Raw genomic sequence first — 12,618 nt, 5'->3', positions numbered from 1 at the left:
GCCAGAACAGCAAGAGGGATCGCTATGCAGTGAAAGCAATCCCTCTTGCTGTTCTGGCTTCTGGGATAGCTGTGTAGCCTGCATTCGCTCCATAAGACGCACACACATTTTCCCTTACCTTTTAGGAGGGAAAAAGTGAGTCTATAAGAGCAAAAAATACGGTAGTTGGTTCTGCCTGTCATTGGCTCTGGCTACAATTAGTGTTGGTCTTCCTGATGTTCACTCTAACCTTTCCAATGGACAACAACCACCTCAGCTAATATCCTGATTGCCACTTTAATTATATGTATTTGAAATACTTTTTTAAGCCACACCAAGAATCCCAGTTAGAAGGTGGGAGATACCTATTTCAAATAAATTAACAGGCCAAGAAAACTCAAGCAAGCACACTTTAAAAAAATTCTACTTACTCTTTACGGCGTAAGCTTTGGGTTCTTCTGCATTCAGGTCAGAAAGGAATTCTGTGACGTCTTCCCAGCATCCAAGAGTTATATTTATTGCAACAGAAGCAAAAGGCAGTAAAAGAAGCAGGAGGAGTTTGAACCCAGAAGCCATTTCTATACCTCGTTTACCTGTAGACTTCTTCCTTTAGGCCTGGAGGTATATATTAGGGCCTCAGGCCACTTGCCTTAGGTGAGAAGACAAGGCAACCGTGTCTTAATTGAAAAAGGATCAATTCGCCTTGCAAAACAGATGCAATGCTGTGGAAATTGCACAAATAGCGTGAAAAAGGCTCTTTGCGCCTCAGTGTTTTCTCAGCTTGGATGTCATGCTTACTTCCTCTGTGCTTTTTAAAATCACCTGCTGCAATTTGTTACAGAGATCAAGGCAGGTGATTGTTACCTTTCGATGGTGCTCTCGCACCACAATTTCAGAACTATCACGAAAGTATACACTTCCAAAAGTTCAACATAGGATTACACACAAAGAATATATCTGAATGAACGCATTTGACTGCCTAAAAATGTACTTGATTGTGGTGGCAGGGATAAAGTTTAGAACAGCATTTTGTCTTGGAAGACTGCGATAATGGGAAGGCCATACAAATATAAACAAAACAACAACAATGGAAAGAGTCTTGTAATAAAAAGGTAACCTTTATTATTCCATTCACTCTGTACAAAAAAAAAACCCAAAATAAAACACCATCACTGCATAGTGACTGCCCATTTGTTACACAGGTCAAAAAGTGCACATCGACAAGCGTGAGGCTTTAAGAGGTACACAGCTTCTTTTTTAAAAAAAGTTTTAAAAGGCAGTGACAAGCTAGTATACATCACTGACAGAAGTGTAACAGGATCCCTGCATATTCAGCTACAGGGTAGAATCAAGACGTTCTCCATAACCTCCCGATATTTGATGAGTACAAAAAGAGGGAGAAAAGGAATAACAAGCATTCACTGGTCATCATCAACGAAGCGAAGAACAAATAATGTTCAGCTCTTTTTGCTTCTGACAGAATATCGGGGAAAACGTTAGAAGATGGCAAGGAATCTGGAGGCACCTTAAAGGCTAACACGGCTTTCTTGCCAACAGAGTGTTTTGGCCTACAGCTCAGTCGGTAGAGACTCTTAAATCCCAGGGTCGCGGGTTCGAGTTTTACGTTGGGCAAAAGGGGGTTGGACTAGATGACCCTCATAGTCCCTTCGAACTCTCCGGTTCTATGGGTTCTAACTCCCATCAGCCCCCTGCCAGTATAGACTATGCCAGCTGGGGCTGATGGGAATGGAAGGCCAAAACATCTGGAAACCTCCAAGCTGGAAACTTATGATTCAGGTGCCACACAAGGCTTTTGGATATTTTTTTGCTGCAAAAGACTTAACACAGTTGCTACCCCCTTTGGACACCAGTGGATCAGTATTTCCTCTGCTCAATAAATAACGGAATATCACAATTCTTTAGGGGCAAAAGAGATGTGGGAGGGGGAACCCCACATTTATTTACATACAACATGTGTCTTCATACAAGTAACTATGGACAAAATGTATAATTCCCGAGAGCAGCGACGCCTTCCCTTGGTTTTCAAGAATGGAACGTTTAACTACAGTATAATCATGCAGTTTTCTTTCTCTCTCTCCCCCTATACATACATACATATATATATTTATATATACATACATACATACGTACATACACTGAACATTTTGTTTTCAATGTGTTTCCCCCCCCTCTAAAAAAGTACAAAATTGGGTTCAGGGAATACATATATGGTATAAAAGCAACCCACAAAAATCCAACCTAGTGTAAGAAGGGCAGCGCATGGAACCTCTTCTGTACTTCCATAAAAACACGAGTTATCGATAGAAGGTACATTCTGAGGTGTTCCCCACCTCCAAAAGCACCAAACTTTCCACTGAGGAGATCGACAGTGTTTAGGAAATGCAAATCAAAAGGTGCTAAATTAACAGGTTTATGCCACGAGAGGAGGAGGAGGAAGGAACAGCACATAATGCAAGATCGCTTACCTGCCTCCAAAGGCTGTCTCCTGTTAACAGCCACACAAATCCAACAATGTGGTGCAGCTGGCTTCTACACAGAGCACCTCAGGCACACGTTCTGCCACAAACCAGGGGGAGCTTTTCGCACATGAGGGCTCCGTACGGAGCATTTGCCAGCCCAGAAGAAAACGGGTACACCGGCGGTGGTTTGAACATTTAATTACTGCAGACACCTGGTTCGTGGCCAGCAGTTGCACTTTTTGCAAGTTGACTTATATATACAGTGGTACCTCGGGTTACAGACGCTTCAGGTTACAGACTCCGCTAACCCAGAAATAGTGCCTCGGGTTAAGAACTTTGCTTCAGGATGAGAACAGAAATCGTGCTCCGCCGGCGCGGCGGCAGCAGGAGGCCCCATTAGCTAAAGTGCTGCTTCAGGTTAAGAACAGTTTCAGGTTAAGAACGGACCTCCGGAACAAATTAAGTACGTAAGCAGAGGTACCACTGTACTTTGCAGGCATCTCGGGGCTGATTTTTTTTGTAAGAGGCACAGTCTTGTGGGTGTCTGTTAAAACTTGCATGGGGATGTGAGTGCGTGGCATGGACAAATGCATGGAGAAAGCTGCCTTAAATGCTGAAAATAAAACTAGAAGATCTTAAGATCTAGTCCAGCCTTCAGTTCTCACAGTGGCCAACCAAATGTCTGTGGGAAACCTGCCAGCGCAAGAGTACTCTCCCCTTCTGCAGTTTCCAGGAACTGGTATTCAGAAGCACTATTGGCTTCAACCATGGTGACAGAGGCAAAGCCATCAAGGCTAGAAACCACTGACAGCCTTCTTCAAATCCTTGCTAACTCCATAACCATGAGATCTAGCAACATGGTGTGTGTTTTTAAACACACGCCACCAGCTTCCCCATTAATCTCAAATACTCCACCACGTAACACATTTTGGTAGAGAATTTGGGCGATCTGGGAACTGCATAACACTGAGCTAACACCATTTGTCCCAAGAGACTCTGGGTGCAATTCAGAGTAGACGAGAGCGTACGTTTAGTGCAGAGGGTTAAGACCATGAGCTGAGAAACCCTAAGTTCAAATCTTGCCTTAAATATGAGCTCTGTCCCCGCACATGCAACCATCTGCAATCTGGGGATGATAATAATAATAATACTGACCTAACTTACAAGGTTGTTGTAAGGATTACTGAGATAATTTATGTGAAGCACTCTGAAAATTCCAAAACATTTTATAATTGCTGGTATTGTCCAGAACCTTTAAGAAATCTATGAGATGTGTGAATTACACAGCAGGCCTCGCTCTTTTTCATTTTTTTTTAAAAAAGAAATTACATTTTAGCTGCAAAATTAGAACTACTATGTAGGTAGTATTATTCACGTATAGAACAGTTTCATTATTCAGAGTGCTTCATGGTCCTTCATCTTTATGTGATGCAGCCTGGTACTATACGATGGTGCTCTGAAAAAGACTCACAGTGCTCAAATAGTACCCTTTCCATCTATCACCTTGGCAACATACCTCTCAGTTCAGATTTCTGCGATTGCTTGCACCTGAATGCATCTCCTCATATATGTAAACCGAGAGGCTAAAACAAGCTGAAAGCAACAAAAAGATCCAGTGGGAGGTGCTTGGCTTATGTCTGTGTTAACCAGAAGATAAGCAACCTTGAAAATAGTAACCGTGTAGTTCAGAATTCAAAACTTTACTCGACTAATTGGAGAGCGAGACCAAGAGACTGTGAGGAAGGAAGGGCACGTGAAGCTGAAACTCACTAGGTGGCCAATTCAGAGGAACACACTAGAAATCAACTCACTCCTATGTATTCCTAAGTGCACAAACCAACCATTGCAAACCAGAACCATCCTCAAACACACATTAAAGCATTGGTCTGGTTTGCACATAATGCTAAACCATGGTTTGCTGAACAATGGCATAGTGTTATGTGTGAAGCCTGCCCAGCAGCTTAACTATACTTTGGTTTTCCTTTTATTTCTTCTACCAGTCTGAAGCAATGGTTAGTTGCCAGCTTACGAACATTTGGTTTGTTTTAGATCTGGCTTGGCATTACATATGACCCCAGTGCCCTTCCTAAGTCATAGTTTGTTTGGCCACCCTGTCTCAGAAGCTCACCAATCATTAAGAGATCACTCAAGCCTCAGATTACAACACAGCACCAGAGACAAGTCCCATTGCTTGCTATGAAGGGTCAAGCATAGCTCACACAAATTCAGGCCTGCACTATGTATACGCTGCATCAACAAAAACTGAATTCTGCCGCCTGTGCGAGTTATGCAAATTAACCACATCTCCATATATTCATATACCTTGCATGATTTAAAATGTCTCTCCTAGTCACAGCGAGTGGCAAAGAACCACCCTATACACAGAAGCACCATTTCCTAGTGGCTAGAGCCTAGCCACTGGAAATCCTGTTCATACTGTCCTTTGGCTTCTTAGAATTTGACAGCCATCCTCTGAGAAGTAGAGACTTGCTTTAAAAAGAGTAAGACAAGAGTATTTCAAACGATACAGGATTCTGTGCCAGGTACCAAGCCCTGTTTATAACAACTGCTGAATACTGTTTATGCAACCGAACTGCTGAATACGTTAAGAACTGGAGAAGGGTGTGCTGGATCAGGCCAATGGCCCATCTCATCCGGCATCCTGTTCTTACAGCGGCTGACCAAATGCTGGTGAGCACAAGAGATCTCTCCCCTTCTGTGATTTCCAGCAACGGTTATTCAGAAGCGTTGCAGCTTCCTACACACAGCGCTGCACTAAATCCCTCTTGTTCCCACAGTCCATGCTATTCCCAAATCACATAACAGGAACTGCTATAAGAACACCATGGTTTGCAAGGATCACTGTGGTCCAGATCATTACAGCCTTCCCTGTGGTCCAGATCATTACAACTCTCAGCATCTCCCAGCGCTGGGCCTTGCTGGCTGAGACTGATGGGACTGTGCCAGCTTTGGCAGGTGGGCAGGGCAACCCCCCCTGTCAATTATATGATGGACAGGTGGGCTGCCCTGCCCACCTGTCCAAATCCCTTGCCCTTGCTTTAAGACTTCCCATGTGAGCATGGGAAAGTGGGGACTGCACGCTCTTTGCAGAACTCTACCCGGAAGAGGAAGGCAGCTCTAGAAAGCCTCCCAGATTCCTGGTTGTGCATTTTGGTGTCCGATCTAGTCTACGTTTCAATAAGCAACGGAAACAAAATCTGTAGGAGAGGGAAGCAAATCCTTGGCGGCCTCAGTTAAAGGCGAATCAGGTAGCAGGTGACAGAAAAGACCCTTTTTTCTGCCTGAGATCCTGGTAAAGCTGTTGCGAAACAAGAGAATACAATACTGGGCTAAATGGATGCATAGTCTGACCTACGGGGTGTTAGCTTTTCAATGGGTGCTACAAATTTATCCTACGCATCCGAGCTCCTGATCTGACATAAAACTGGCGCCGCCTACCATCTTATGCAAGCATCGAGGCTTCAGCCTTCTCCGTCAAACAAAAAATACATCATTTCACGGGTTTTTCAATGTAGTGTTTAAGAAATGACACCGCGCACAATCCTTCTCCCTGCCTCTCCACCATTGTAAACTCAATTCACAGTACTCTACATATTTGTTTAACTGGGAGCAGCTAAGCAGCAAAATACTGAAGCACCTCAACAGGCCTTTCGGAAGAGTCCTAGGACCTCTCTCAAAAGTGCAGTGGAGGAGAGCAAAAGAGCATGATGCTTAAAACACAAGCAGCACAGACCCTCCAGGGCATTCCTTACATGTAAGAAGTGATGAAAAGGAAGGATGGCGCTTTGGGGCAGCTCCCATTATTTCAGGGGGGCTTTTCTGCAGGAAACTGCAGCTGGGCTCTGTAGCCGATGTGTTGTCTACACACGGAAATGCCCTCTCACATTAATACGGGGAGATTTTCCAAAAAAGCACCTATAATGTTTATGCAAGAGGCCATAATAAAATTATTCTAAATCCTCCTGATCGTTAAGAATGTTATTTGGGGGCATAAATCCAGTAACTACAAAGCAATCAGACAAACCAAAAAGCTACTTGCCTTTCATTTATCTTCTTTTAACTTTTGCTTTCTAGTGCAGTTTTGTCAATCCTCCCTTGGGTATATATATATTTGTAGGCTTCCTCGTGACTTCAATGCTGAGGTGTGTGAGCCACCACAATGTGCAACGTTTCCACACACACAATGCTGGCAATTTCAGAAGCTGTAGATCGTGTGGCAGTCCAATGACACATGGTACAGCTCCTTACCATGCCAGAATTAACCACGGTTTCCAGGAAGGATGATGGTAACACGGAAAAGAGCTGGGGGAATCCTGGCTCCTCCCATGTGACCTCTAGCATGATCATAGAGTTATGGGAAAGATGGGCGTGTTCCCTTGATGTTTTAGTGACATCAGAAAGGGACCACCCCCATGAAGCGGTTTAATGGAAACCTAAGCAATGCCCTAACATGAAGAACTCTGTTTTAAAACGAACTTGCTGTCCAGAAAAAAAACAGAAACAACTGACCAAAACCGAAAAACAAAACGAAACAAGGATTTCCCACTAAATACCAATACCAACACATAACAAAGAGTATAAAAATTATCTGTTTAAATATATACAAACTCTGTTCAACTCAAATACTGCTTTATTTCACGTGGAGTGTTTTTTTTTTTTAAAAAAAAGTCTTTAGGGGGCTTATATATATCTATGTATATATATATTTCTCTATATCTCTCTCTCTCTAGCGATGAGGTGAAGAAGATATTGTTTTCAGTACAGAATATATTGCAACAGCGTGTGAAGAGCTGTTATCTCCATTGTGTGGCAGGTTTTCTGTACCAAAAATGAATGAAAGAAAGAAAGAAAGAAAGGTCAGTCACGTTCTGAAGTAGAGAAGGCTTCTTCTTCTTTCTCTCGCTTTTGGGATATGCGTGTGGGGAGGGAGGGAGGGTCATTTTTCAGTCGAGCTCATTCTTTTGGATTTGATGAAGGCCATTCCATGTGTCCGCATGTGGGTGTTTAAGGCCGCTTCTGTTTCAAAGGTCTTTGCGCAAACTTTGCACTTCCTGTCGGACACGGCACTGTCAGACGACTCCTCCTCGCGGCTGGGCTTGTTCTCCTGTTGGCTGTCTTCCCCCGACCCATTCTGTTTCGAGACGGGCTGGGGCTCCTTCAGCTTGTGTACGATGAAGAGGTGGCGGGAGAGGGAGACGTGGGAGGTGTAGCAGAGGCCACATTCCCTGCACTGGAACGAAGAGCCGTCAGATTTGTGCTGGGGAATATGTTCGTGGAACTGAAGGAGGTTCTCGGTCGTGAAGCCGCAGACTGCGCACTTGTGGACTTTGAAAACGTTGATCTTTAGCTTCTTCAGCGGCTGAGTGATGGCGCCTCGAGGGGGCCTGAATTCCAGCACAGGCTCTTCCAATTTACGCTTCGGACTGGGAACCTGAAGTTGGAACAAATCAGTTTTAAAACAAACAACCCAGCTATGATCATGTAGCTGTTCTCATGAATGTTCACTGCTTCTGCACTAGAAATAAGTGTGTGTATTGAGCTAAGGATCGTGTTCAGAATCAGCCAACTGGGAAGCACTTCTTGACACAAGGCACAATTTAACTTATGGAACTCTGCCAAAGTTTGTGTATGTGTTTGGGGTGGTGATGGTTATTACCTTAGATGGCTTTCAAAAATGTAGTGGTGCATCCGACACGGAGGACAGGTTTTACAACAGCTGTTATTTATTTACAGCGGACGCTCAGGTTGCAAACGTGATCCGTGCAGGATGCACGTTCGCAACCCGCAACCCGCGCGTCTGCACACATGCGGGTCACAAAGTGCTTTCTTCACTTTTCCCCTCAAAAGACAAAAGAAGCTTCAAGTCTCCCAGCTCTGATTTGTTGAGAGGACACAGAAGTTTATTCCACTGGTATTCCATGTTTCTTTTTAAAGACCAGGACTTGCATACAAATAAGAGCTCACCTTCGCGTCTTCTTTTACGGCGCTTTGTCCTACATTGCTTGATTCTGTCATCTCTTTCACATCGGGCTCTTTAATGCCGTGCATCAGCTGAATATGCTTTTCGAGCATCAACCGCTTGGTAAAAGTACGCCTTGAATCCGGACAGTGCCTGCATGAATAAAATGCATAGCAGACCATCAACAGTTATGATAAACTGGTTGGTACTAACAGTGTTTGCACAAGTGCTTGAGTGCCCACCCTTAAAATGAATGAACATGGCTAACTAAGATCTTACTGATTTCAATGGGTGTACTCAAAAATATAATTTACTTTTGTAAAATTCAGTGAGGCGTTACAGGCCTTCAGCTTGCCAGGTCTTTATTTGGAAGCTTTGGGGATGCAGGGTGGAATAGTGGGTGGTGGGCCGGGGCAATTAGTGGGAATGGGGCCAGTTTTCCTGCTTTTTCCTTGAACTTGGTTAGTATTGTGGGAATTTTCCTTGGTTTGTTTTGGAGGAATGGGTACACTAGAGGAGGGCTTTTAACGATGTTATCTATCTCCATCTACACCCATTGTTTTGTTTCATCTTCTAGGATGCATGGGATTACATCGTACTTGGTTGCCGAACGTAAACAGACTGTGGAAAAGACTCTATGAACCGAAAATGGAGATGCTATATGTACTTTCCTTTGTTTTGTAACACAAGTAAATCTTTAATAAACACACACACACATTTTACTTAGATTCAACCTGAAGAACAATAGGAGCACTCTCTCTTACACATACATACACCCAGGCCATTTTAACTTATTTGATGCATAAAAAGCAGCTTCACTGCTGCTACCTATTTTATCCAGCAACAAGCTACCTTAGGAAACATGCTGGGTGCATTCCAGGACACACTTCTGGTTTCAGTACTGTCACCATGCATGTGCTGAGAACACACTTTAGCAATTGTCCCATAATCCTCTACAACCAAGGGTACATAATGTGGTCCCACTAGACGTTTGAAACCACAATGAGTCCTCCAGATGTTCTGGACTCCTATGGGGCCCAGTCAGCATGGCCGATAGCAGGGATGATGGGATTTGTAGTCCAGAACATCTGCAGGGCACTGTATCGGCTATCCCTCCTCTGTGGTAGGCAGTCTTACATGACAGACAAGAACGGGGTTCTGTAGAACCTTGTTCTTCAACTCTGGGTCCTCACATGCTGCAGGACTCCAGCCCCCACCATTCCCGACAACTGGCAAAGCTAGCTGAAAATGATGGGCATTGTAGTCCAACAACACTTGGGGACCAAAAGGTTGAAGAACACTGCGTGGCTCCACCTGGAGACTCATTTCCTCTAAAGACTAGGCAGAAATGAGAGCAGATTGTCTCCAGATATGCTACCTGGCCTCTCAATGAGAGAAGGGCAGGTCGTTGTTTTTTTAAAAGGTCTAAGAATTATTATAACAAACATAGTTGCGCAGAACTCTAAAAAGCAGAACTTACGAGCAGGTATAAACTTTCCTAATGCCTTTGTGCTTGATGCGATTGTGGCGGCAAAGGCTGTGCGAGGAACTGAAGGATTTGTCGCACTGTCGGCAAGGATGCTTCTTCATTTGCTTTAAAGAAAGGAAGTCAAAACGTTTTTTAAAAAGGAGGTACATTACGATATGTGCCAGTTAACTTAAAACTTTACCTTAAACAAAGCAATGTCGCGAGCATGACACCTCCCAGGGCACCGTTATGACGTGCTGTGTCCACCAGAGGGAGCAGGGCTGGGTTGTACAGCGAATTATTTCTAGAAAGCAATGGAAGCCACTTCCCCCTTACTAATTCTGATCCAGTATAGGTAGCCTGATGGCTCTACAAACACAATGCTTTGAAAGACCTACTTGTGTGGTTTCCCAGATTTGCAATTACCAGTTGCAGCTGCTCTGCCCTAGAAGTCAATCGAGTGGGGGAAATTAACCAGGCAAAATGGAAATCAGCTAACGAGAGGAGGAATGGCGTCGTACACAAAAGCCAGCTGTTAAATGCAGAGCAGCATATGGAGGGATACATGTGCATTATTTCCATGCCCTGTGCTCAGATCTTCCTGAACAGGTGGCTCACACACCTGTCATTTGACTCACAAGACCTATGGACCATAGTGTCCGTCCCCCCGCCCCCCCAATCCAAAATAAGTGGGGACTAGCCAATGGCTACTAGCCATGACGGATACATGGGAGCTCCATGTGCAGGAGGAGAAGCCTGCCTCGGAGTACGAGATGCAGAGGACATACAGCAGTTTTTGCGCTGCTCTGTGAGTCCCAGAAGTGTCTAACTGGTTGCTGGACCACAATATAAGGAGGTCTGTGTCCTGCAAGTTATGTGATGCTCTTAACCAGTCCACCTGCGGGACATAGATCCATCACTGGCATTCCTCGCCTCTGGCTGACAAGCCTGCTAGGCCCAAGCCAAACCCAAGGTTGCTAAGCAACCCCTTAAGCTCTCTGTGTAAGGTTGCTTTAGTAGCCATTCGCAACACAAATGATAAACAGCAGCGAGTGAATCTGAACAAGGCTTGATGCATGATGACCTACATAAATGACCCAAGAAGCAGTAAAACATTTTAACCAACGACCCGTATCCGAGAATTTATCCTACTCTGGAACAAATCACACACACACACACACACACACACTGCTTTATTTCAGCTTCCATCTTTGAAAGCTGCTACATGGGTGTTTCATTATAGCATCTCCTACCCATGAGAGCCTGCTTATTACGAGCTTTCTTCTGTCTTTACCAACACCTCTGAGCTTATTACATTTTCGCGGTATTTCCCATATGGCTTTCTCTCACGTCTCTCTCTCCTTCCACCCAAGGCAGCAAAACCGACATGGTTTTTATTAGTTTTACTCCTGCCTAGGGGCCTGTGCTGAACATCAACCATGAAAAATTATGAGCTTTTAAAATTTCTTCCTTCTTTTTAATTTTACTACTCTGAAAGCCTCGTTGGCAGGGGGGAGCCAAAAGCAGGTTGGAGTCGATAAGACTGTTATTAGTTCAGAGAAGTGGGACTTGCAAGAAAATATTACAGTATGGAGTGTTCCTGCTCAGGGTTCCAGCCAGCCAGTGCTCTTTCAGGACACTCCATTACATTCCCTCTCTCCACTTCTGTTTCTATTCCTCTTCTGAGGTGCCTTTTTTGTGCACACTGAGCATACTACCTGCCCACCCTGCTTGGAGTTTGGTACATATTTTGCAGCAGTGTGACCAAGGAAACAGTCTAGTAAGACTGGTGACTGAAAGAATAAACTTAAGGTTTATTATTCATGGCAAACAAAGCAAATATAGGTTTTTACATGTGGCCAAGATGGAACCAAGAAGTTAACACATGCAAACTCATTTTTGGACCAGGGATGTGGGTGGCACTGTGGGTTAAACCACAGAGCCTAGGAAAACCAATCTGTGAGGAGTAAGAACAGGGGGCCTTTCTGTTTATTGCACCTCCCCACACCACTGGTCCGAGTAACTTACTGCAAGCCCTTTTTGCTGTACAGTGGTACCTCTAGATGCGAACGGGATCCATTCCGGAGCCCCGTTCGCATCTAGAAGCAAACGTAACCAGCCACGGCATGTCTGCGCACGCATGCGTCGCTTTTCGCCGCTTATGCGCATGCGCGTGGCGTCATTTTGAGCGTCTGCGCATGCGGCAAAACCCGGAAGTAACACGTTCGGTTACTTCTGGGTTGCCACGGAGCGCAACTTGAACGCGCTCATCCCGAAGCACATTCAACCCAAGGTATGACTGTACTCCTATTCGAAATGCATAAAAATAGGATCAGACGCATTCTGCTCAATAGGACCGACTAATCAGGGCACGCCTGTCATGCTAATTCACCGCAGCAGCTTTAAGAACATAAGAAGAGCCTGCTAGATGAGGCCAATGGCTTAACCAGGCGAACAACCGGCTCTCACAGGGACCAACCAGATTCCTAGGAGAAGCCTGAAACAACAGCCGTCTGCCCACTGTTACTCCCAGGAAAACAGCACTCAGGGGCGATGTGCTCCCAACTGTGCAGGGGACATCATAGCCATTGTGGCTGGTAGTCTTCTACAGTCTTCTCTTCCATGAATTCGTCTAACCCTCTTTCAAAGCCATCCAAGTTGGTAGGCGACACTTTGAAAAGCGCTTAAAATTTAACGGATCTAGGCAATAA

General features: G+C 44.6%; 1 protein-coding gene across 8 annotated transcripts in view; it reads right to left on the bottom strand.

The window, feature by feature from the left end:
• Nucleotides 1-1,078: 1,078 nt before the first annotated feature.
• The window catches only part of ZNF532 (zinc finger protein 532), a 54,929-nt gene continuing 43,389 nt past the window's right edge, over nt 1,079-12,618 (bottom strand). For all 8 annotated transcript variants that reach the window (XM_082241783.1, XM_082241784.1, XM_082241790.1 and 5 more), the window contains 3 exons: nt 9,920-10,032; nt 8,445-8,592; nt 1,079-7,911 (listed from right to left, as the gene is read on the bottom strand). In XM_082241783.1, the coding sequence (XP_082097909.1) occupies nt 7,417-7,911; nt 8,445-8,592; nt 9,920-10,032 (756 nt within the window). In that variant the 3' untranslated portion in view covers nt 1,079-7,416. The remainder of the gene's footprint in view (nt 7,912-8,444; nt 8,593-9,919; nt 10,033-12,618) is intronic.

Source organism: Podarcis vaucheri (assembly GCF_965113315.1).
Source record: "Podarcis vaucheri genome assembly, chromosome: 11".
NCBI lineage: Eukaryota > Metazoa > Chordata > Lepidosauria > Squamata > Lacertidae > Podarcis > Podarcis vaucheri.
Note: the sequence above shows the minus strand (reverse complement) of the source record. Positions and strands in the feature narration are given on the sequence as shown.